Source organism: Maylandia zebra, linkage group LG1 (assembly GCF_041146795.1).
Source record: "Maylandia zebra isolate NMK-2024a linkage group LG1, Mzebra_GT3a, whole genome shotgun sequence".
In the NCBI taxonomy this organism is placed as follows: domain Eukaryota; kingdom Metazoa; phylum Chordata; class Actinopteri; order Cichliformes; family Cichlidae; genus Maylandia; species Maylandia zebra.
In genome coordinates, this window is record NC_135167.1 from 31,985,821 (window position 1) to 32,009,018 (window position 23,198).

General features: G+C 38.3%; 2 protein-coding genes across 5 annotated transcripts in view; one reads left to right on the forward strand and one right to left on the reverse strand.

Moving 5' to 3' along the window:
* Positions 1 to 17,974, forward strand: part of kcnq1.1 (potassium voltage-gated channel, KQT-like subfamily, member 1.1) — a 52,315-nt gene extending 34,341 nt beyond the window's left edge. The window contains exons 7-18 of one of the 4 annotated variants that reach the window (XM_004558066.3): positions 2,774 to 2,884; positions 3,345 to 3,440; positions 3,631 to 3,747; positions 4,853 to 4,991; positions 7,165 to 7,191; positions 7,470 to 7,526; positions 9,752 to 9,881; positions 14,005 to 14,080; positions 15,949 to 16,043; positions 16,243 to 16,289; positions 16,401 to 16,462; positions 17,269 to 17,973. In XM_004558066.3, the coding sequence (XP_004558123.1) occupies positions 2,774 to 2,884; positions 3,345 to 3,440; positions 3,631 to 3,747; positions 4,853 to 4,991; positions 7,165 to 7,191; positions 7,470 to 7,526; positions 9,752 to 9,881; positions 14,005 to 14,080; positions 15,949 to 16,043; positions 16,243 to 16,289; positions 16,401 to 16,462; positions 17,269 to 17,523 (1,212 nt within the window). In that variant the 3' untranslated portion in view covers positions 17,524 to 17,973. Of the gene's footprint in view, positions 1 to 2,773; positions 2,885 to 3,344; positions 3,441 to 3,630; positions 3,748 to 4,852; positions 4,992 to 7,164; positions 7,192 to 7,469; positions 7,527 to 9,751; positions 9,882 to 14,004; positions 14,081 to 15,948; positions 16,044 to 16,242; positions 16,290 to 16,400; positions 16,463 to 17,268 lie in introns of all 4 variants that reach the window. The other 3 variants (XM_023152586.3, XM_076885067.1, XM_004558067.3) reach the window with 3 other exon arrangements.
* A 4,027-nt stretch (positions 17,975 to 22,001) lies between these two features.
* On the reverse strand, positions 22,002 to 22,889 carry cdkn1ca (cyclin dependent kinase inhibitor 1Ca). The gene is made up of 2 exons (XM_004558068.2): positions 22,473 to 22,889; positions 22,002 to 22,379 (listed from the first exon to the last, which is right to left on the reverse strand). The coding sequence occupies exons 1-2, from the start codon at positions 22,824 to 22,826 to the stop codon at positions 22,281 to 22,283; spliced, it is 453 nt and encodes a 150-aa protein (XP_004558125.1). The 5' UTR covers positions 22,827 to 22,889; the 3' UTR covers positions 22,002 to 22,280.
* Between the last annotated feature and the right edge of the window lie 309 nt (positions 22,890 to 23,198).

A 23,198-nucleotide genomic window follows, 5' to 3' on the forward strand; every position in this document is an offset into this window, starting at 1 on the left:
CCTATATGATTCTAACATTATCTCTATGAGTTCTATACTGAGAAACTATAACAGAAGTCATTAATATGAGAATGTCACTGCTTTGCTTTATGGTTCACTTTGCCCCATTATATGCCGTACTGTTCAATATTCAACCCTATGTCAAATTTAGTGATGCAGTTTAGCTGTTTTACAACTGAATAGGATTAAGGACATAAAGTATTCCTTATAATGTAATATATATTATATATAATGTCATAATATTTCCCAAATACAAGAAGATCTGCCAAAGACTTAGATAGACACTCATAAAACTGTGAATTAGCTAAAATACAGCAGCACTTTAGAACATTTGTTCGACTCCACAATGTCACTGAAAGATACATAAAAGGCCTGCTGTAGGACATATCTGGGCATGTAGTATTATCTGTCCGGATTATGATTTTTCCCAATGAGGATGAAATTGTAATGTTTGCATAGAACGTAAAGAACGTGTTTACTCATGTCTGATACACAAAGCCGTGTGAGCAAATAATCTGCACGGTTGCAAAAGCAGCAGCCGGCAGGTTATATCAGCAAGAGTCAGGCCCCAGTAGAGAGCCTTTCAACAGTCTGTCTAGCTGGTGTTGAGAGCACAGTGACCAGTATTGGTTCAAAGTAAGGTGTGCTTTAGATGTTTAAAATTAATTACAAAATATTTTGTCCTTACCTGAGGTGTCCTGGGGTCCTGGGCAACTGCCCAGCGCCCTTTAACTAGAACAGAAACCCGTGTAAAATGTTAGTGAAATTATCCTTAGAAATAACTGTCAAAGTGAAATGATCCGAAACAATTCAATTATGATTGTCTTCTGAATTCTGAGATTTGACATTTCTATCCCGGCACAAATAAGATTTTGCAGAAAACCATGACTTGTTGTAAGCTGCTTTTTACCAAGTGAAAGGTCAAATATAGACTGTTTTATCTGTACTACTGATGTTACAGTAGGAGTTGTGTGAAGCCCCTTGGGCAAATCCAGTGGGCTGCTAATACAAACAGCAAAACAAATAGTGCAGAAAACACGGGATGAAAATTTATTTTCAGACAATAAGTCACCACCCACTCGGCCTCATGGAAACTTCAGGGACTCTGATATTAAAAAATGCACGCACACACACATTCTCACACATACACAGCAAAGTCAATAACTTGTCTCAGTATGAAATGAAAGTTGTTGTTGTACACATTAGATCCCATGATTTATTTTTTTTTTAATCTGATTTGGGTCTGCTGTCACACACGCTGAGAGTCAGTTTGGGGTATTTCAGCACATGAAGATGTTATTAAGAGTCCAAGAGGTGAAAAGATCAGAGTTGTAGTTGGAGGATTGGGAAATCAAGGGTCTAATGCACTAAAGACTCAAAGCAGAGAAAGTATTTGGTCAAGTAAAGTCAATAGATAATTGTGGGTTCAGCTGTGGATGTGATGATACAGTTTTTAAACTGTTTGCTAGCAGTACTTTCACTGTTTTTTTGCAACCACACTAGCAAAATGTCTGTACTCTAAAACGACTACTACTGTTTTTGGATCAAGTCAGTGTTGGATACTTTAATGATTTTCTGTACAAATCTAATAACCCCTGTCAGTACCAAGTCATTAGCCCAAACTATCAAGTTAATGCTAATGCTAATGCTAAAGTAAGCTCTGAGCACATGCATGGAAATAGATGTGCAATGAGTAACTCGGTCGATTAGAAAGATTAGAATTTATTAGATTAGATTAGAAAGTGTTGCCCTGGTGCCTGTGTGCCTGAGCTATCCACTCTAATTGGTAGTGTTTAGAGTGTTTATAGCAGTTTGTAGCCTAAGCTTTTTAGGGTTACTTTACACATTGTTCTTTAAAACTTTAGCAGTGTTAAATATTAGCACTCCAGCCTTGATAACACTATGTATATATGTGATAGAAAATAAGGAAAAGCATAATAGGTCCCCTTTAATGATAGGGTAGTGGTTAGAATTAGGGATGCAGTGATAATAAGTCTCCAGAAAGTGCATACAAGTTATAATACTATCCACTGAAATGACTGGAATATGAGCATTGCAGTTTCACAAGAGACATCTGGAGCTCAGCTGTGTTTCCAAAAAAAGTATTATTAGCAGCCTAGTTACTGAAGAGCGAGGAAAAGACGGTATCAAATTGGTATTTGAGTCAGCAGATACTCAAGAGTGTGGTATCAGCAACTGCTCTAGCCTATCTGCAGGGACCACGGATGTACTACTGACTTTGATGATCCCCAGATTTTTCAACCAGTGATGATGATATGTAGTAATGGCGGCCATGTCTCAGGGGACCAGTGGTGTCCTTAAGCAAAATATATGAACCCCAAAATCCAGCTGTGTGTCCAATATAAATACAGAACATAGCACAAAGCAGTTTGTGATACAAACAAACAAAAACAAACAAACAACCTTTATTTGTCACATACACAATTATACAGAGTACAACATGTAGTGAAATTCTTGTGTCCGAGCTGCAGACAGTCTGCAGACATAGTCGCGCCATTCCAGGACTTGGTTTTTAGCATGGGGGGTCTAGCCAGGACCTTTACTGGATACCGGGTGGGAATTGAACTTGTGACTCCCGCTCCGAAGGTGTGTAGTTCCCATTTAACTTTTCATCTAGTGCCTCAGGTAATTATTTAAGCTGTCCTATACTTTGGTTTATTAAAAACACATACCCTAGCTGTATATTTTGATGAACGCTAATTATAAAATGCTACTGTCGTCATTATCTTGTCTGTGTTTTTTTTCCCTTTAGGTCACAGTGACAACTATTGGCTATGGAGACAAAGTGCCACAAACCTGGATTGGAAAGACTATTGCTTCCTGTTTCTCAGTCTTTGCCATTTCATTCTTTGCCCTGCCTGCAGTAAGTGCAGTGAGAAATTTCCATCTAACCATATCATTGAGTTGTGCCGTGAGGATTACAGAACAGCAGTGACTTTGCTGAGAAACATAGTAAGTCAGTGAACCCAGTAAAACTGGGTGAAAAATTGGATTAGACAAGTATAGTTTTCCTCATCACTTTTTATATTACCCTTGGTTCAATATTCATAATAAGGTTTATGAAATGTCTCAAATACTTAGAGCCCCAATTATTTACGTTTAGTTCAAGAAATAAAAACGCTTAATCTCCCCATTTAAATCTGCTAATTCCGTGTTTATGAAGGTTAATGGGAAAAAATAAATTATTCTCAACCGAATAGAATCATGAAGGATCTCTCTTTGTTTCTTCCTTCTTTCTCTATCTTTCGGATCGTGCAGCTGCCTGAAAGTGTGTGGTTAAAACTGAATAATGAGAAAAAACTCTGCTATGCTGTTCTTCACAGGGAATCTTGGGCTCAGGCTTCGCCCTGAAGGTGCAGCAGAAGCAAAGACAAAAACACTTCAACCGACAGATCCCTGCAGCTGCCTGTCTCATTCAGGTATTTGACCAAGAAAATACTCCCAACAGTAGCTCAGTACAGCCGGGGGATTATGCTGTCTCAGAGCTACAGTCTTATTATGGAGACCATCCTTTCATGTAACCTTTTCTTTCTTTTCTTATATGGCAGACATGTTGGCATGAAATTTGTCCTGTCCAACCAACGTATTGCTATTTTTATGCCCCTCCAGACATCGTGGAGATGTTTTGCGGTGGAGAACTTTGATTCTGCCACATTCAAGATGTTTTTGAGAAAAAGATCAAACATCCCTGCCTCTTCTCTATCCACCCCCAAGCCCAAGAAATCGGTTAGTAATCATTTTATAGATTTCTCTGTAACTGCTTCATACACCCGGTTTCCCGTTTATTAGACACAGGCAAAGTGCAACTAATGTAGTCTGAAGCAACACCCCTGCAATACTGTAAATCCTAAATTTACAAAGGTTTCCATGAAGGTTTATGTAGGCTGTTTTTGTTTTTCAGTTATTATGTGCTATTGTCAAGGCTGTAGTCTGCTGTGCTGCATTGTGTTGCTTTATACTGCAACTTGTTTCTGATGTTTAGACTGCACTCAATGATGCAAATCTGATATCTGATATCGATGCAAAAATACTGGAAACACCATAGTTCTTATGAGAGAGGTCAGTCTTTTCCGACTAGTAATGGCTAACAAATAATAGTAATAATAGAAAAAAATAATAGAAACAAATAAACAGAATTATTGTAAATAATTTCATAAATTAATGTCAGATTGGGTTTCAACCCCCTCACTCACTCTCTACTATCAGACAGGCTTAATCAACTAGTTAGATTTAAGAAAATCATCCATTACTGTAGCATAACAGAATCACAAGACTGGATATCAGATTTTGAAAAGATACACATAAAAACAAACAAGAAACGCCTGACAAGGGGAAAAAAGTCAGCAAGTAAGACAGCCAGAGGCAATTTAATAATGATATTGATTATTCAGCATCTTTGCAACCAACCATACATCTACTAATGCATCTGTTTTTAAATGTTGCTTATGTGCAGTCAGTAACAGTGTTTATTTTGGCCCTCTTTTTAGACTCTGATCCTCCTACTGTATTTCCATGTAATTATCATCAACAGAAATGATAAATTATTTAAATGCTTGACAGCTCCACACTTTTTAAAACAGAGAGTGGCGGTAGAGAAAGGTAGGCAGATTATGAAGATCATTACATCACGTAATTTGGCGACTGATATGCCTTTATGTTTACGAAGGTTTGTTGGCTGCTAAATCTAATTCCGTTTGACAGTTGAGACTTTGGCTGCAAAATCAAAATGTAACTCCAAATGTTTTTCCCACATGGTGAACACGGTTACCTTTTTGTGTCACTCAAGTTGCAGCCAAACACTTCATTGAGCTGTTTGCATTTTCTCGAACAGGTGAAGTTGAGGAAGAAGTTGAAGAGCAGTGACAAGGATAATGGTCCAACTTCCCCCACAGTTCCGAGCATCACCTTCGACTCTGTGTTTGACAGCGGGAGGGAGATGAGTTCAGATGTTTACAGCACTGTTGGCACAGGTACCAAAACCTATTGAAAGAGTGAAGAACAGTTTCTAGAAGAAAACAGACTGATGTTTGTTGCAAGTGTGTAGATATATGGAGTGGTGCCTGTTCTTTCCTTCAAATCAGAATCAATACTCACAGCATCACTTAATGAGTAAAGATTTCATTAGCGCTGCTCAGGTGTCCAACCAAAAATTCTTTCATGATACAGAAAATAGAGAATGTTGAATTTAAACTGCAGATATAAGGCTGTCCACAGCAGGTGAAGAGGACAAAGTCCAAACATTAAAAATAGATGAGCGCATTGCAGGAATATAACGTGAGGTTGCATTGATGAGTATGAACTGCAAGGGTCCTCTGCTGAACTTGTAAAAATCTGCACAACAAACAGTGCTGCTGATTCAATGATGAAGAACTAGGAGTCAAATAAAGAAGGTATTCAAATCAATACTGCATCCTGTCAGTGTCACTTAAGATTATGTTGTGTACTCCAACTACTTTGATGAGTTCACTTTAAATACTTCAAATCAAACCTTTTCTAATAGCTCAGGAGTAGTGCCACCAGCAGGTCAAAGTTTTCCCTTTTCCTTTTCACTGACACTGAATGACTTTTTTACATTATTTTACTTTAATGTATAAATGATAGAAATGTTCCTGAAAACAGCCTGAATCACGAGCTAGACAGTACAATGAAACACTGTCCTTGCATTAGTATTTAAGAGCCATTTGAAACTACTCAACACATCTAACATTAGTCAAATTGAACTAAATGTATTGTGGAGCATGTGGAGCATGCACACTGCATAGCATTGCACAGACACAATTTAATATGCAATTAGATTGTGGCCAACTTTAGCAATCAGCAGTCACCTTAAACCCTTTAATGTTAACGCTCCCATTCTTGTGGTCAGTGTAGTCACAGATTTTCTCATTCAAGGGACTATGTGGCCTTTTAAAGCCTACATACAAACAAATCAGAATGTGAGTTACTTTTCCAAAATATCATATGCCCCACTTTCTAACTTCCTGGTTTACAACATCCTGTCATGGAGAGTGGGGGCTGCAGCCTTTTGGGGCTGAGAATATTTGAGCTGTTCTCATCAAAAAACAAGCTGTGGAACTTTTGCTGAAGTAACATATACTGACTAATTCAATATCATCCTTGAAAATGCCTCTTTCATTTTTTTTCCCCTGTCAGTTCATTTTCCATGTTCATTCATTTCTCTCAGAGTGTATTCCCTAATGTTGTTCTGCTCACCGAGTAGCCTATTTTATACCTTTTCAAAAGATCATCATTATTACTCCTCTCACTGCTGTATGAAGGACATTAATGGATAGCCTGATCTACTAGACTGACCAACCAAGACACAGGAGAGGATCATCTGTTTACTTTTTCAAGAAGATAAATATGGATAGTTTTAGCACATCCATAATATATAAACATCTAATTGGATGCTACTCTTTTCAGGCCCTCATTATATAACCTCTTTCTTTAACACAATCTGGTAAAGTGAAAAGCTGCTTACATGGGTGACTGCAGCACCACCAACACAACAGTGCCAATGGTTTTGCTTTGCACTCACTTCTCAGTACAAGGGCAGAATTTAATTTGCACCATTGTACGGTTCTATGCATGTCTGTGCACTTCACGATCTCTGATGCTACAGGTCTACTGCACATCTTACATTTACAGCATGGTGCTTTTAACACGTCCATTTTTTACTAAGTTGCTACATTGCCATCTGTTGTATGCTTGGGGTGAGGGGATGCAGGCACTGATGCTGGCTCAAGTGCTTAGCTCCTTACAGAGTTGTCAGCTTACACTAAAAGCGTATCCTGTCTTCTGCATTGAACAATTTCATCCCTGCGTTAACCTTGTTGGTTATCTCTGCTGTGTGGGCATTTATTCCTCATAATTCTGTTCACTGGGTATGTGGTTACATAAAATAGATACAAGTCATTATAATTTTGATTGCAAGAGTGGAAAAACTGAAGGAAAGTAATTTTCCATCAGTGTTTTTCAGTTCATAATAAACGGAACTATCAGGTGTATTGCAGATGTGGTATTTCTTTTTACATTTTAAGTCTTTCTGCCTCTTTTTAATTCTCATTGTGCTTCTTCCATTCAACTTAACTGCCTACTTCCTTGCTTGTGTCTTTTTTCTCTTTGTGTTTATGCCTGATTTAGCAGGACTCTACACTCTGGGAGGATGTGGTGAGCTGCATGTTAGTGTCCACATCCTGGTCACGTCCTCTGCGCACTCGCTATCCTCTCCTAATGCTTGTTTTTAACAGCCCATCAAGTCACTTTTTGTCATTGTCAAGTTTTATAACAGCATGCTTTCTTAGTCAGGCACCCATGAGGTAATGAAATGTTGTGTTGTTTTCTTAATGACTAATGACTATGAAAAAGGATTCCAAGTGCCACATTCATTTTTCAGGATAATTAAAGTTAATAATTTATGCTTGTGTTTTCCATCATGTATTCTTCAGATCGCCAGCAGTCCTGGACATCTTTGTCCTCTCTTCAGTTCAGCTCACCACCTCCAGGTAACTTCAGAGCTTAATGTTGTTTTTATGTTACTTTGTTTGCCTTGAAGATACAGTCTGGCGTTCATATAAAAAGTGCACATGGCCAAAGAGATGGCACTCATGAGGTTGTGGATTATTGTTTTGGAGCCTTGAGTTTAGTATTCTGACCTTCGCCATCTTTACTGCTGCTTTCTTGTTAGATTGATGTTAATTATGACCACCAAAAAAAAAGGTTGTGCACAAAATGGACACCTGAGAAAATACACAGCCTACAGAACAGTCGATTCATGGCACCTTCCTGTCTCTCAAAGTGTCCAGGCCCCTAATAATGCAAATAATGCTAATGCCTTAACAATTTAAACCCCTCTACAAATGTCATAAGAAGGAAAATTAGCTAGTGAGGTTTTGTGGTCCTACAACTGCTAACCACGTGATCTTAAGTGGTCCACCATTTTTGATGTGTGACTATGTATAATCAATTCAGCAAGACCTCAGTCACGATGCCCTAGAGACGGTGCACAATAATCTGGCAAGGGAAAAATATGTATTACCAAATAGATCTTGGAGGTTCCTAGCTGTTGCTAGGTCGCAAAGAAGATGCCTGTATGTGATTGCTTTGGTTCCTAACTCCAGTTGCCCACAGTTCGTAGGAAACATGGCAAGTTGTCTGAGACTGCAAACATTTGCCAACTACTCTTCAAATGGGGATGAAACTATAAAAGTGTGACACAAGTGAGGCACAACTCTTACTTTGAAGGGAAATTTCCAGTTTGTGTCGAGTTTGTGTTGCACTTTTATAAGTTTTCTTATAAAAGCGAAGGTTTATAGAAAAAATTAGTATCTTTGATGTAAAAGCTGCAGCAATCTTCAACCACACCAAGGAGGTTTTTGGTGCAGCACCTTCTTTATGACCAACTTCACCCAGTGGCATGAAAGCAGCTTCCAGGAACCACTCATCAACTGGATTACACATTTTTCCCTTGTGGTTCCCTTATGATGGAGGAGGCCAACGGTGTGCATATGATGTCATTTGAGAATCCTCTGTAGAGATTGAAGCCTTTTCCCAGAAGAAAAAAATGCATATTTCTGTTGTAAAGTTAGAAATTTGAACATGGATGTCTATTAAGAACTTTTGAAATCGACTTCAAGTGGTCATTCCAGGAACTGCAGATTTTTGGCACTGGGGTGCTGGCTTCATTTTTCAGTTTTAGTTGCAACAAGTTTTGGTTTCATCATGTGTGATGTTACATACAGTTTGAAGTGTTGTTGCCAAGAGGACTAAAGGTCTGATGTGTTTAGATGATATGCAAAGTAATGTTTGGCATTTCATCTAAAAAGCTGCCCAGCAGGGAGTTAAAACATTTTCCTGCATTCTGTTATTGAGAAATATCAGTGTGCTGGTCAGGGCAAGTCTTGTCACCAGATGACAACACCACTTAAGATCATTTGATTTACAGTGCATTTCAAGCAGTGCCATTTAACACCTTTTTTTTATTTTTTTTTATTTCACACATCAAAATCATGAACCTGTTGTGTCATACGTCTCTTAATGGTGCAGTTTCAAAACACTCCAGCGGCAGATTTGGATAATTGAGGGGTTACATTTTGTCTTTCATTTTTTTTAAATTAAATTTTACCATTTTAAAAGACACAAAAAAGTCTCTTTATCCAAGTTTATGTGGCAAAGAACAGAAAGTGCCACCCTGCTGGCATGTTGCATTTGAGAACATCTACATAAAAAAAAAAAAAACCCATCTGTGTCTATCCAAACGGAGTTGTTTCCTCTCTTCCCTGTTTTTGCAAGATGACTGTAGCTGTAAATTCAGATCTCTTTTCCCATCTAAATACAGCACTTTTATAATCCTAAACAGAGCTCTGGAGAGTCAAGATCCCAGGTCACATGAGGCCTAATTTTCCCACAGTTCACAAGCCCTCACTAAATCACTAGCGATTCTGAAAGCTACCATAGGAATGTCTTTTTCCCCCCTTTCCACTGTCTTCAGATAATGTTACTTTTAATGCAACATATGGGCATATTTTTGTTGTTGGTTATATCAGCATACACAACATTAGTGCATTAAGAGAAATTAGAATACATTTAAATGTGTAAGTAAGTGTAAATCGCAAAACCTGTTTGAACAGGATGTACACAGCGAAACTTTATCTGCAGTGTCACTGCAGACACATATTAATAGCTAAAGTCTAATGAGTGTGTTTCTGGGTGTCTGTGGGTGAACGTGCAGTGAAAAGAAGCCCTGGCCTTTTAAAAGTCCACTCGCCCAGCGCGCTCCAGAGGAACTGCAGCTTTGCAGACGACATGGAGCTGGAGCCAGAGAGAGAGAATGAACTGGCCCCAGCCTCCTCAGTGTCACAGTGAGTTTACCACCATAGGATTCTGTGTTTATGTGTACGTTCGTTTTAATGACCATGACAGGGAAGGTTTTTATGCATTTTGTTTTAGGGTTGTTGTTTTTTTCCCGCTATTTGTAATTAACCTTTGAAATATGCCAAACCCCAGAGGGCTCGTGTCTCTACTGTGTAATGAGTGTGTATCAGGAAAAAAAAATCACTTGCATTTGCCGAGGCACTTGCACAGCTAGAGACTGAGAGTGATATGAGGAAATGAGTGTTAAGTAACTGCAGTGCAATGTGAGTGCACAGTAAGTGAAACAAATGGAGCGACAGTTTTGACCCGTGGGACTTCTTTCTAAACGGAGGAGTAATGATGCAGAGTGGGAAATGCATGCAGCAGCGTTGTTGGCAAAGATCACTCTGTGCTCTGCTGACTTCAAAATACGTAACCAGCTGTTCTCATAGAGCAGCGCCACATCAAATCCCATGCTGCATTGTGCCATTATAAGATACTACTCTTTGTGTTATCCATGACGAGACAACACCAAAAATATGAGAGAAAAAAAACCCTTGAAGAATGTGTTTCTCTTCACCAGGTTTGTCTTTGATTACACGCTTTGTTACATATTTAACACCAATTTGTCAGTTTTATTTTATTTATAAGACCGGAGAATAGCTCAGTTTAGTCATTGGTACAAATCGTGGTGTATAGATTCTCGCTATGGAATACTTCCCAGGAGTCATATTTCTGCAGCTGCCAGTTCTGACTTTGCAGTGCTATGTTTTGGCAAATTGATAATAATCGAGGTACTGAGACTTTCAACAAAACTGCCAAACATTTGTCCCAAACAAACGAAAATTACACACCCAGTTACCCAGAAGACGGAGCTTTTAAAGTCATAATAAAAGAAAAAAAGTGTGTGAGGCAAAAATGTAAAGCTCAATAGAAACTTTTTTGAAAATCTTTTTCACATTGCATTTTTGTTTATACCAATCACATGAAGCATTTGGAACAGGGGCGATTCTAGGATCAGAGCTTTGGGGGTGCTGAGCACCCAGAGAGCTGCCCAGCCAAGCAAGATAAACTGTACTCGTCACGATGAGACTTCTTCCCTGTCTCTGTCAGTCCCTGCATCCTTAAATGTCTCCAGTTGTCCTGAGTCCTCTCTGACTGTCTCCTTGGTGCATTTAACCCCTGTTCCTCCCTGTCCTCGTCCTCTGTTGTCTTTGTTTCCGTTATCAGTCATCATAATTTTACCATCTCTGTGCAAGTCTGCAAATTTCTTTATTAAATCATAAGATTCTTAAATTCATCAAGTCTCTCTGTGCCTGGGTCCTCGTCACAAAACATGACATCACTGTTTTGTACATTTTAACACAATTGAATCCCCACATTTGTAAAAGAAAAGAAAAACCACTTTTTTAAAGTCTGTAACAAAACCATCAAATCAGATAAAGGTTATTTAAATGCTGCAAATAAAGAATGGATTGGAATAAAAAAAAAAACAACGTTTTAATATCAGTCATTTTCGACATTTCAGCATAAAAATGTCGACAGTACAAAAAGCGGAGTTCATGTGCCTTTAGACCTTTCAAAAAAGCCACAAAAAGCACTCGAGGAATGTTCAACAACCATTATTTGCTTGGGTTTCATATTTTTTAAAGCACAAATTTCTATGATGAAGACAGACTCTGTGGGCTACATTATTGATCACTACTACTAATAAATATAAGGCAGGGGTTTGAAGATACACAAAGTGTAGATTTCAGCTGTTTTTGGAAGTCTTCTCTCTGAGTTCATTACATACCTCGCAGAAGCAGACAGCAGCAAAATGAGTTTTTCCAAAGTTAAAGAATTGCATGTATTATTGCATGTAACCCACCTGTATTTACTTATATGTTATATTATCAATTATTCTCAATGTAGAGACACAGTCAGTCAGAATCCATGTCACCTTAAAAAATTTTATGGATGTTTGCCCCTATTTGAAAAGTCTCCTCATAACTCATAGTGATAATAAAACCATTGGTACAATACTGATCGTAAGAGTAACTTTTTGAACTGTCAAAGCATGACAGCTAATAATAATGAATTATTCATATCAACACTTTACCGAGTTCTTTTGATTCCTCAGAGGCATCCGATGGAAGACAAAACACTGCTCAGTAGACCATTCTAAAAGAATATATGGCACTAATAGTAATCAAAATGCCTTTACTGCATTAAATAGCACATTTAGGTGCTATTTAAATAGCACTGTATATATTAAATAGCACAATCAAGTATCCCCTAACGGCTCCAAAGACATCCTTCTAATCTTGCTAAGGCTTTAATCCGTGGGATTTCATTCCACTTATCAAATTTAGGGTTGCAGGTGGGATTGGAGCCTATCCCAGCTATCATAGGGCAAAAGGCAGAGTACACTCTGGACAGGTCACCAGTCCATCTACAGGGCTGCCGCAGAGAGAGACAGACAATCATTCATTCTCACAATCATGGCTAATAGGGAATTTAGAAATTCCAATCAACCTAAACCACACGTCTTTGAGAGATGTGATGTACTCAGAAAGAACCTACACATGCATGAGGAGAGCATGCAAACGCCACACAGAAACACTCCAGTCAGCTGGTGGATTTGAATTCTGATGTTGACTTAAAAAACTGCCCAACATGTTGCCTGGTGACTCCAGTGGAGTAAAGATCAAAACTTTTGCATCTGCAACACACATATATATGCAGACTAAATGATTGATGTACTCAGACCATGATAATGATCAACATTAATAAAGTTCACTGATGGCTGTTACTACAAAAAAATGAGAGTGAAAAATATGCTTACTCACTTCCTTCAAGCCCTGTAGAATCTCACTTCTCAACACATCAGGTACTTATTTTGAAGCACTGAATATCTAATGTCACCAGGACATTAAAAACTGCATTTATAAAATCACCCATTAAATCTGATAAAAGAAATGAAAAAAATGTTTGCTGACTTTCCCCAAACAGGATTTAAAAAATCTTTTTCCTTTGGGTGCGTTAAGCGTCATGTTTGTCTCGAACCACTAATGTAGCTGACTATTCGTTAAGATCTCTGTTGAACATAAAATGATCATAGTGACTTTGGTTTCTACTGAGGAAGCCTAGAATACGTAGTCCAGCACATAATCCCCTTTAAATCTGTACAGAGTTAATTACTAAGCTTGCTAATAGGTAGACTTGGATGCTTTAGATAGAGCAAGGCTAAGCTCCTCTTTTTATTCTTTGTGCTACGTAAAACAAACTGTCTCTTAATTCCAGTCTTAGATCTCCTCTTTTTAAGTTTAATAAGCTCCATTTCCAAAATATTTAACAATTTCTTTAAGGATTATAACCTTACAGATCCCTAGGATGTTCACATCACAGTGTTCATTGATGGTAGATGAAAATATTAAAGAAACATCTTTGATATTCAAATGCTTCCTTTTTTTCTGAAGAAGTCACAATTTGCCATTAGAGCTAAAAGAAATTTGTCTCACTGCCTGGCTTCTGCTTATATCACTACCACATAATCCTTTTATGATGTAAAATGGATTCTATAATAGTTCAGGAACACATTATTGACGTTTCATAGTGCTAATTTGACAAAATGTTATGAAAGCTGTATGTGAAAATCAGCCCATTGCATTGCCTCTGAAAAGTCCATTATGAGACTCTCACCTACCTTGTTATACACCGGACTTAACAAAGAACTCGCTGCGCTCCCACCTCACATACTCGCTCACTGCTTTTCCAGGGTAATGAGCCTGTTAAGTAATACCTATTTAATAATTCCCACAACATAATAATGGAGGCTAAATGCCCGACAATCACTCTAAGCTTTGTGCTAATGATTTTTCGAGAAATGTGCAGACCTTGAAAATTACCCGCCTTTGTTCTTTCTGTAACTCACCTTCATCACATTCAAAGGAAGACAAGTAATAGAGGAGAGGCTTTTGATGTAGATGGAGCAGTAATAATGAAACTTAATATTTTTGCCTATACTGATAAGAGTTCAGGTATGAAGGTTAATGTCTGCCACGTTCATTCAATTCAGTGAAAGAAGGGGTGTAAACAAGTGTAACAGGTTGAAGTCGACCAACCTTGATGCAAATGTGTTTTTCACAGACTCACAGAGTCTCACCGAAAAGCCATCCGGGTGATCCAGAGAATGCGTTATTTTGTGGCCAAGAGAAATTTCCAGGTAATTATTACAATTTTTTTTAATAGCAAAAAAGAATAATATTCACACATTGGGAAATAATTGATGTTTATGTGCTCTACTTAAAATTGCGTAACCTATCTGCATACTCTGAACACCTGCTAACAGCTTGGTTTCACTAAGCAGTATTTATTCATTTCTAACATTTCAGTAGTTATTAACTAAGTACTGTACTGTTATTTACTGTCACACTGTCACTGTGCAAACATCAAACACAACAAAAGAGATTGGGGAGCAACAATAATACACTTTGCTCCAGGGTCACAGCAAGCAGTGGTTCAGCTGAGTTTGCAAATGAGCAGTGGTTCAGCTGAGTTTGCAGATCAGCAGCATCATTATAGTAATAGGTTTTTGAATTGGATGTGGAAAAAAGATGAGTACATCTGGATATGAGTCCTATACTGTATGTTTTTTTTTCTTTTAGATGATGTTAGTAACGCTTTTATGACTTCTCTAATTCTAATCAAAAGCTCAAGCCATGAAACGCTAGCTGTGCCACAAGAAAAAGCTTGTATTGGATTGTTTCTAATGAACAAAAACTGAAGAGACAATCTCAGGATTTTTTTTATTCTGTTTCGGTTGTAAGTTAATGTGGCAGCTATGGCATTTTTGCTTTGCTTTCAAGTATAAAAAAAATTAATTCCACTTCACTTTATGTCCAGCTAACCTCTGTTCAGTGGTTTGTTTGTTTTTTGTTTTTGTACAGGCTTTGTTCTTTATCAGTCAGTCACAATAACATTTCCATGATATTAAATTAATAAAAATTACTGTGTATACAGGATTTACTTTATATCTGGTTTCTAAACCTCACCAAACATCTGTGGAAGAGAAGGAGCACTCTCTTTCTGTTCTAAACTTTTACATTTTGGGGCATAATTTTAAAAAAAATCGTCTGGGCCTTACCAGATCTTTAAATGATTCGAATATAACTTCAGGGGGGGAAAGTGTGACATACCAAACTTTATGATTATTTATTTAACAAAGAACCAAGCCAAAGAAGAAGCCGTGGATGAGAAACTAAGTATACCTCATGATTCAGTACGCTGTAGAACCACCTTCAGCAGCAATAACTTGAAGTAATTGTTTTCTACATGACTTATCAGTCTCTCATGTCATTGTGGGGGAACTTTACAGCATTTTTTACGTCTTTACAACATTTGCAGGCATTCATTCATGCACAGCTCTCTTAAGGCCCCTTTTTTTCTCTGCAATTTCTCTGAGCATTGCACAGCCTGACCTTGGAGTGAATTTGCTGACATGTCCATTCATAGTAACTCTAGAAATTATTTTGTATGTTGTCCATGTGTGAATAATCTTTCTCCCTGTGGAACGATGGACTTAAAATTGTTTTAAAGTGGCCTTGTAACACTTCCCAGATTAATGAGCAGCAACAATTACTTATCTAAGATAAGATCGTTGCAATGGTCTTTCCTCGCTGGCTTCGTATTAACACACTGCTGAATGCTCCAGGGCAGTCATCAAACTTGCTGATGAGCAATAAGACTAGTGCACTAATGTTACCCTTTTAGTTTCTATGAAAGCAGTAAGTGTGTACTTAGATTTTCACACACTGTCTCCTGAATTTTGGCTTAGTTTTTGTTAAAGAAATAATAACAAACATGTCATGTCATGTGTTGTTGTTCACCCGAGACTTGACTTAACTAATTTATTATTTCTATGCCATGAGTAAAACCTTTCTTTTTTTACATAAGTTTCTTTGACAGAATAATTTTCTAAAGAATATCCAGTTTCTGGCATGTAAAGACATTCGTACGGGTTTGATCCTGACAAGACATTTGTAATAAAAGAGATGACGTTTTGATTAAACAATCTGAAACTCTCTGTTGTAGCAAGCTCGTAAACCGTATGATGTGCGAGATGTGATTGAACAGTACTCCCAGGGTCACCTCAATCTCATGGTGCGCATCAAGGAGCTTCAGAGACGGTAAATGGTTTAAATAAGATGAGCTTCATGTGAATTATATCCCCTGAGTACAGCATGGATATATGTGTACAATACTGTCAAAGGCAAAGAGATAAATTTAAAAAAAAAAAAGAATGGAGAAGATCTAGGAAGATGAAAGGGGAAGTAGAGAGAGTGTGTAAATATTCCTCTAACTTAAGGCTCCCATTGTTTCCCCCAGACTGGACCAGTCTTTAGGGAAGATAACTTTGTTCCAGACAGGTTCAGGTAATGAATCACTCCACTGACTTCTCGAAATACATTACAGCAGCTATGGTACAAACCACAGACCTAATCCTTCTGTCTTGTTATTTACTTGACTGTTGTCTGCCTCTGAAGACCGAGCCAAAGACAAAGGCAACAACTCTATCGGATCCAGACTCAACAGGATGGAGGACAAGGTGGGATTTGTGCAACCTCAGTGGAAAAATACAGTAACACTCACAAGCCTTGTAGAGTTTGAGATTCTTTCTTTTCTTTGTACAAGAGAAAAGTCAAATATTTAATTCCGTCTCCATTTATCTTGCACTATAATTTGAGCTTTTATAGCCGTTCACAAGGGTTATCCCAAGAGGATGTTTACAATGACAATTTACAATTCAGTGAACCCTTGAAAATAAACTGCATTTGGGAATTTTCTGGGTAATGCAACAAGAGCTGCCTTTGTTTACTGTAATGTAACATGAGCCACTATGTATGTGTGCACATGTGGCCTCGTTTTTGTTGATTCAAATATAAAACTTTAAGAGCCTGTTCCAGTTCTGTGGCATAAAAAGAGGAACTGTTTGCTTTCATGTATTTCAAAGATGCATCAAAAAAAAAGAAAAGAAAAAGGAACACAATGTGCAATTCCCTCCCTGAGTTTTTATATACATCTGTGATTTTTTTCTCTTTGTTATTTGTGATTGGATGAAAAAAAGATCAAACTGCGTCTAAAGCTTTTAAAGAATTTTCATCTCATAATCCTGTAATAAACATCACTTTAGTTTGTGTTTCATAACTGACCATGAAAACTACAATCATTAAAATAATTGGCCCAAACTAAAGATGCTGTTTGTGCTACACGGGTTAATTAAAACTTTATGAACAACGTAACCGTAGCTCCTTCGTTTAACAAGTAAACAAACCTAATTTAATTTTAATTACTAAGAGGCACTGTTGGTGTCATAGCTGTCACTTAAATGAATATTTGATTGAACTCTTACAGATAACACACATGGACCAGACTTTGAATCGCATTGTGGAGTCCCTCGCATATCTGCTGGAACAGAAGGATGCTGGTGGCGACGGTGGGGGCGGGTCAAGGCTCGGACCGACCTGTAACGTCCTCCCCAGCCAGGACAGCCTGCCAAGCTATGACCAGCTATCTTCACCCTCTTTGTATGCCTCCTCCAACACCGCCAGCACAGTGGTCTGCCCCAACCCGCCCCCGAGCACCACTGGCAGTCAGGATGAGAGCTGATGAAACCAATAAGCAAACACCAAGTTTTTCTTCTTTTAGTATAATATAAGATATTTATGATGAATGTCCCAGCAGACCATGGGGAATATGGACATCTGTGAGAGAAAAACAATAATTCAACACTGCAATATCTCTTAAGGATTGCTATTAGATCTTTGTAATTGCCAGGATTGAGTATTGTACTTAACATTTATTCAGGTTAATGCCAAAAACCCTGCAACTTCAACCTCCATTCTTCCTGTTTAGCATATGCATATGTAGAAATTATAATAATTTGCAGTAACTTTATTACTCTTAGGGGCCTTACATTTCTATATATCACTTGAAAATCCCAAATGAAAGGCTGTTTTCACTGTTTTCCACTTTTTCACTTTTTTGTCAATGTGAAGATTTCCTTTCTCTTTTGACAATAAAATAATGCAGTAATCATAATCATGCCTGTGTGATGTGAAGCAAAAAACTTTCAATGGTTCATGTTTTTATGAGCCAATCCTGTTACAGTCTGAGTTACTTTTTTTCTCAAGCATTATCCTGCAATCGCATATGATTTATTTCAGTAAATCGTTTGATTAGGTAGAGGATCAACAGGGGGTTCTCACCCCCTTGGGGGACACACCCCTAGGACTTAAATATGGGGCTCTCCACCCTTTGACCTTATAACTGAAGAAGCTTCTCGAATGAGAGGTCAAACATCTTCAAGCAACTTGAAGAAGTCCAGACGCTTTTCTTTCCAAGCTCTTTAGACTATGTCAGTAGTCTCTCTTCCCCCCAGTGGATGGTAATGGTACTTCAGGTGGGCTGTTGTTGAAAGTGAATTTGTATGCTATGATATGATATGATTACTTTTCTGGCTGATTTCTGATCCTGAATTTGCCTTATATATCCATAATAATGGGGGGAAGTATGTAGAAAGAAAGGGGCTATGACGTGTCATAAGCAATGAGCTAAATTGCAACTAAGGAAAAACATGACCTTTGGCTTATATTATGACCAAAGCTCTAATGAGAGGTTTGGGTGAGCCACAGAAAACATCCAGGTTTCTGAACTGATCATGGGAGTCTTAAATTTAGGAAGTGCTGATTTACATTGTAGCTGACCTTTTTACAGACTTTTTAATCTGCATTAGTTTTTTAATCCGTAAAAGCTTAAGGTGCATATATTGCTTTAGAATCAATTATTATATTATTTTAATTACTATATTGATTACTGAAATTTCAAAGCAAGATCGAATTATTGAGAAAGAAAAATGCAAATAAACTTCCCAAATCTGGAATAAATAAAATATCTTAAAGTCATCACTACCAAGCCTTCTTTGAAATAATACATTAAACTGCATTCATCTTTGAGATTGTTCTTATACATTAATAGGTTTTACTTAAATATATGCCATTATTTACTATACAGTTTCAGTTACTATTTGTTGTTTAGCACAACTTTTAAGTAGCAATAAAAGATTGAACTAATTATTACTGAGTGTCTATGTATTGAGTCTGCTGGCCTCGAGCAATCTCTCACTAAAACCAGTGAGATAAATATTTGAGTTACAGAAAGACATTTTTCTTTTGTAATAGGTATTTTGAAGGAAAAGCAAACAAAAAAAGTCAGTATTTCACACTAAAAATGAAAGCAAATAATCCGTGTCCTCGCCAGCTTATTGAAACAGTCAAAAGCATGGCTAATACCATGCTCTTTAGACAGCTGACCTTTGAGCGGCAGATGGTGACCTTTTCCCTGCTGACCATCCGTGGGGTGTCCAGGCATTCCTTCATACAAGTACCCATGTGGAGAAAGGGCCCAAATGACCATCTGCCTCTGGTGTGGACAACAATGGGCTGCACCCTCCTAAAGTGTGCTGAGGGTGCTTGGCCTTTGTGGCGATCAGGAAGAGGGTGAGGGGAGAGTTTCATTACAGGGAGGGCGTGGATTGTTTGGGATATTGGAGTAATCTGCGTTATAAACAATCAAACAATACAGAAAGTCATTATGTCCTAAAGCTACAATGAACTGATTTTTTTTTCATGTTTCTTTAGCATCTGCTTAGGTGAGGCAATTTGTAAGGCACATTTCTGTCAAGGTCGGCTGTGTGGCAGGCAGGATGAGGACCCAATCGCAAAACTCACGGACTCAAGGGATGAACTCAAAAGGCAGCTTTATTGCTGACAAGATGCCAGGAAAATACAAAACTTAAACTGGGCACAAGAAACTAATACTTGGAGAGAGCCACAGGGAAATCCACGCAGCATGAGGGAGACTACGACACAGAACTGAGGGAGACGCAGACATAAATACACAGAGGGTTAACGAGGGAAGTGGGAGCACACGGGGAACACAGCTGACACAGATAATCATAACGAGACAGGGCGGGAGTGAACACAACATGACGCATACTGACGAGAGACTGTCAAAGTAAAACAGGAAGTACAGAGGTTCAGACAGGAGGAGAGAGCACGGGGAGAACACAGACATAACAGGCTGGGGAAAACATGGAATAAAACACGAAAGGGGACAAGGGCTCATGAATACATAGAGGGGCACACAGGGGGTGAGAGTCACAAAGGGAAAGCACACAGGGAACCACATAACAGGGCAACTCAGGAAACAGAACCTAAACAGGGAACTGAATACAAAAATACAAGAGAACTAAGAATACTGGGCCAACACGGCCCAGGACCATGACAATTTCATACAGAAAGAAAAAAGAAATAAAACACTAACATGCTAATTTTGCCAGCAGTTTGCTTCGCATCAAAGGATACAATTTCCTCAGATTGTATTTGTTGAGTGATCAAACACAAGTGGAAGTCCTAATGCGTGTCTTTTCTGCAATTTCTTCTACTTTGGACAATTTAATGAAATCCCAATCAGCCAAAAACAAAGCAGTACTCTTTGCAGGATGCTTTTTGTTTTTTGTTTGTTTGTTTTTTAATCAACCTATGGGTCATTATGAAGGAACAGTTCTTATTCTCTCAGCAAAATCACTCTAGAATTGCATGAAACAATCATTGCAGGCTTGTTAGTGACAGTTAAATTCACAGATAATGTACTGATGCTTGTAATGCTTCTCTTTCAGGAATGTAATTACTGCTGGAGTTGGAAACCTGGGAATCCTCTATCCTATGGGAACCTATGGACCCATGGGACAGTTTGCTATTTATTTTTGACACGTTTATTTGAAAAATAAATCCACTGGAACAAAGTGAATGATCATTTGTCTCCCATTCAGAAATAACACAGTTAGCAACGTCACCGAGCCTTTTAAAAGTGTTATTGTCTTTCTTTTTTCTTGCTTGTGTAGCAAGTATGAACAGGTGGCCTTTGGGAAAGTGACATTTGAGCAATCGTAAGGCAAAGTAAGAATAAGCGTAAGTGGTATTGCTTCAGGCACTTGTCAAGGATGATAGCAACTTTGACTATGAACAGGGACTAAGTGAAAATAGAAAAGCCGAGGGAAGACCTGGGGGTGGGGGGGTCGAGGAGTGCCAAAGGCTGATTTGCAGGTGAAATAGATGGCACGCTCTGCTTTGTTGCTATTATCCTGCTCTCAGGCCAGATGGCCTCTTGAAGTTCTTTAGAGCTGAAACCCCAACACTGCAGGAGTGCACATACTTATGCGGGATTTGGCTTTTCTAATGGGCTAATTTGGCAATTACAGTTTATATTAATGGATATAATTTAAAGCCTGACGGCACATTTCTTACAATTGTGATTATGAAATATCTCATAATAGAACCCAGAAAATGCAATTACTCTGAAACAATTTTCTTCTTTGAATTGCTAAACTTACAACCCGAATAGTTTTTTTTCTTCTATGACTTCAGAGAGAGAGCGAAAGAGAGAGACTTATTAACCTACTCATCTGTGTCTGCTGCAAAGACAGCAAAAAAACACTAAAGATGTACTCTCTCATAAGACTGCAGTCATATTGAAAAACCAATAATTTAGAAATCTGTTCACCAAAGGGCACGGCTATAAATAGATGAACATTTTAGTGTAAGAAAAAGCAGTCTCGGTGTCTTGCATATAAAGACAAGACTGACAACACGTTTGACAGCCGGAGGATAAAAAGATTAAGCTCTATTCAGTGTCAGCAAACTGTCACAGTGCAAAATGTGGTGGACATTGTTTTGGATATTACCAATCTGTAGTTTTTACATTGTGTATTATTGATGTGCTGCAGTTCTCAATGTATGTCTTAGACAAGTATAGATCTGTAAAGTATTGACTGGCAATCATGCATGAGCTTCTGAATGGCTATGTCTGATTTTATCAAAGAAAGAGTTTTTAGAGATAAAATTCACATTAAAAAGGTTTGATATAGGAGATGAAAATGAAACTATCACAAATTTGTTACTTTACACGAAAAGTTTCCTGGTGTTAAAAAAAAGTCAACAGGCATAAAATGTAATGATCAATAATCACAGTTTATTAAAACTGTAATATGCACAGAAATGTGCTACATATTCATTTTATATAACAATAATGACCTAACAAAATAGTGCTTTTTTTAGAACAAGTTAGATTAGCAGCACGAGTGTATAACAGATTTTTTTAAATGCCAGTGAAGAACATTCATAACATCCATAAATAGAATAAATATTCTAATAAGAGATGCAATCTAAAAAAAAAAAAAAAAAAACTGCTAAAGAAAAAAAAAGAATAAATAAAATCCACCAACATACAATAAAATAAAATAAAATAATTTGTTGTGGGGATCAAGTCCATGAAAACAAATAGTCATTTTCAGCTGCATGTTCATCTTAAAGTCTTGCGCAGAGCTGCTTCATTAGAACCGACGTGAAAATGATTCGGGATGCTCTTGGCTCTTGTTGTTGTCCTCCTTCTCTTTGCGAAATAATCTGAAAATCGGAGCGCGAGATTGGTCAATATCTTGGCATTACATTTGTCGATAAGCCAACAAACAAAAGCCAACGGGACTCATTTTCCTGTACCTGTGATCCGTGCATTGTCTTTGAGACTGGCTGCCGGTTTGGAGAGCCTTCAGTGGGACTCTTGCGCTTGTTGGTGATGTTGGAGCAGTTCTCCTGGTCGGTCCCTGCGCCGTCTTCGCCGTCGCTCGGCCTGTCCCCACCTGAACGGTGGGCAGCGTCCTTCGGCCGTGCGGCTTCCTCCCACTGAAACCGGCCGGGCAGCGGGGTTTCACACTCGAAGTTAAAATTCCAGCGCCGCCTGTCCTGCTCAATGATCTCCTTAAGCTTCAGCTTCAAGTCCCGGCGCAGCTGGCTGTGGTCCACCGGGCCAAACAAGCTCCTGCAAACAGACTCCCTGCGCCTGGTGGGCTCCATCCTTCAAATGGTTAAGTTTTTGGTGGAGATAGTGGTGGTGCACTCTGCTCTGCTCGATACTTGACTGCAGGTTGATTTAAAGGCTGCAGGGCGCAAAACTTTTTTGTTTGTACACAATGACAAGACTTCTGATTGGCTGTTGGAGAGGGACAGCTGTGGTGTGGGGGTTGCTGGTGGTGATCCAATCATTGTGTGACGAACTCAGCTGAAACACTGGATAAAAGCTCCTGATTGTGTTTGTTAGTCTGTCCTGTCTAGTGGTCACAGAAGAATTTCTTCTTACTCAGCATAATCCAGTTCAGTTATGTTTTATTTATTTTGAATCACAACAAAAGTTACCTCAACGCACTTTAAATTTTAAGGTAAAGACCT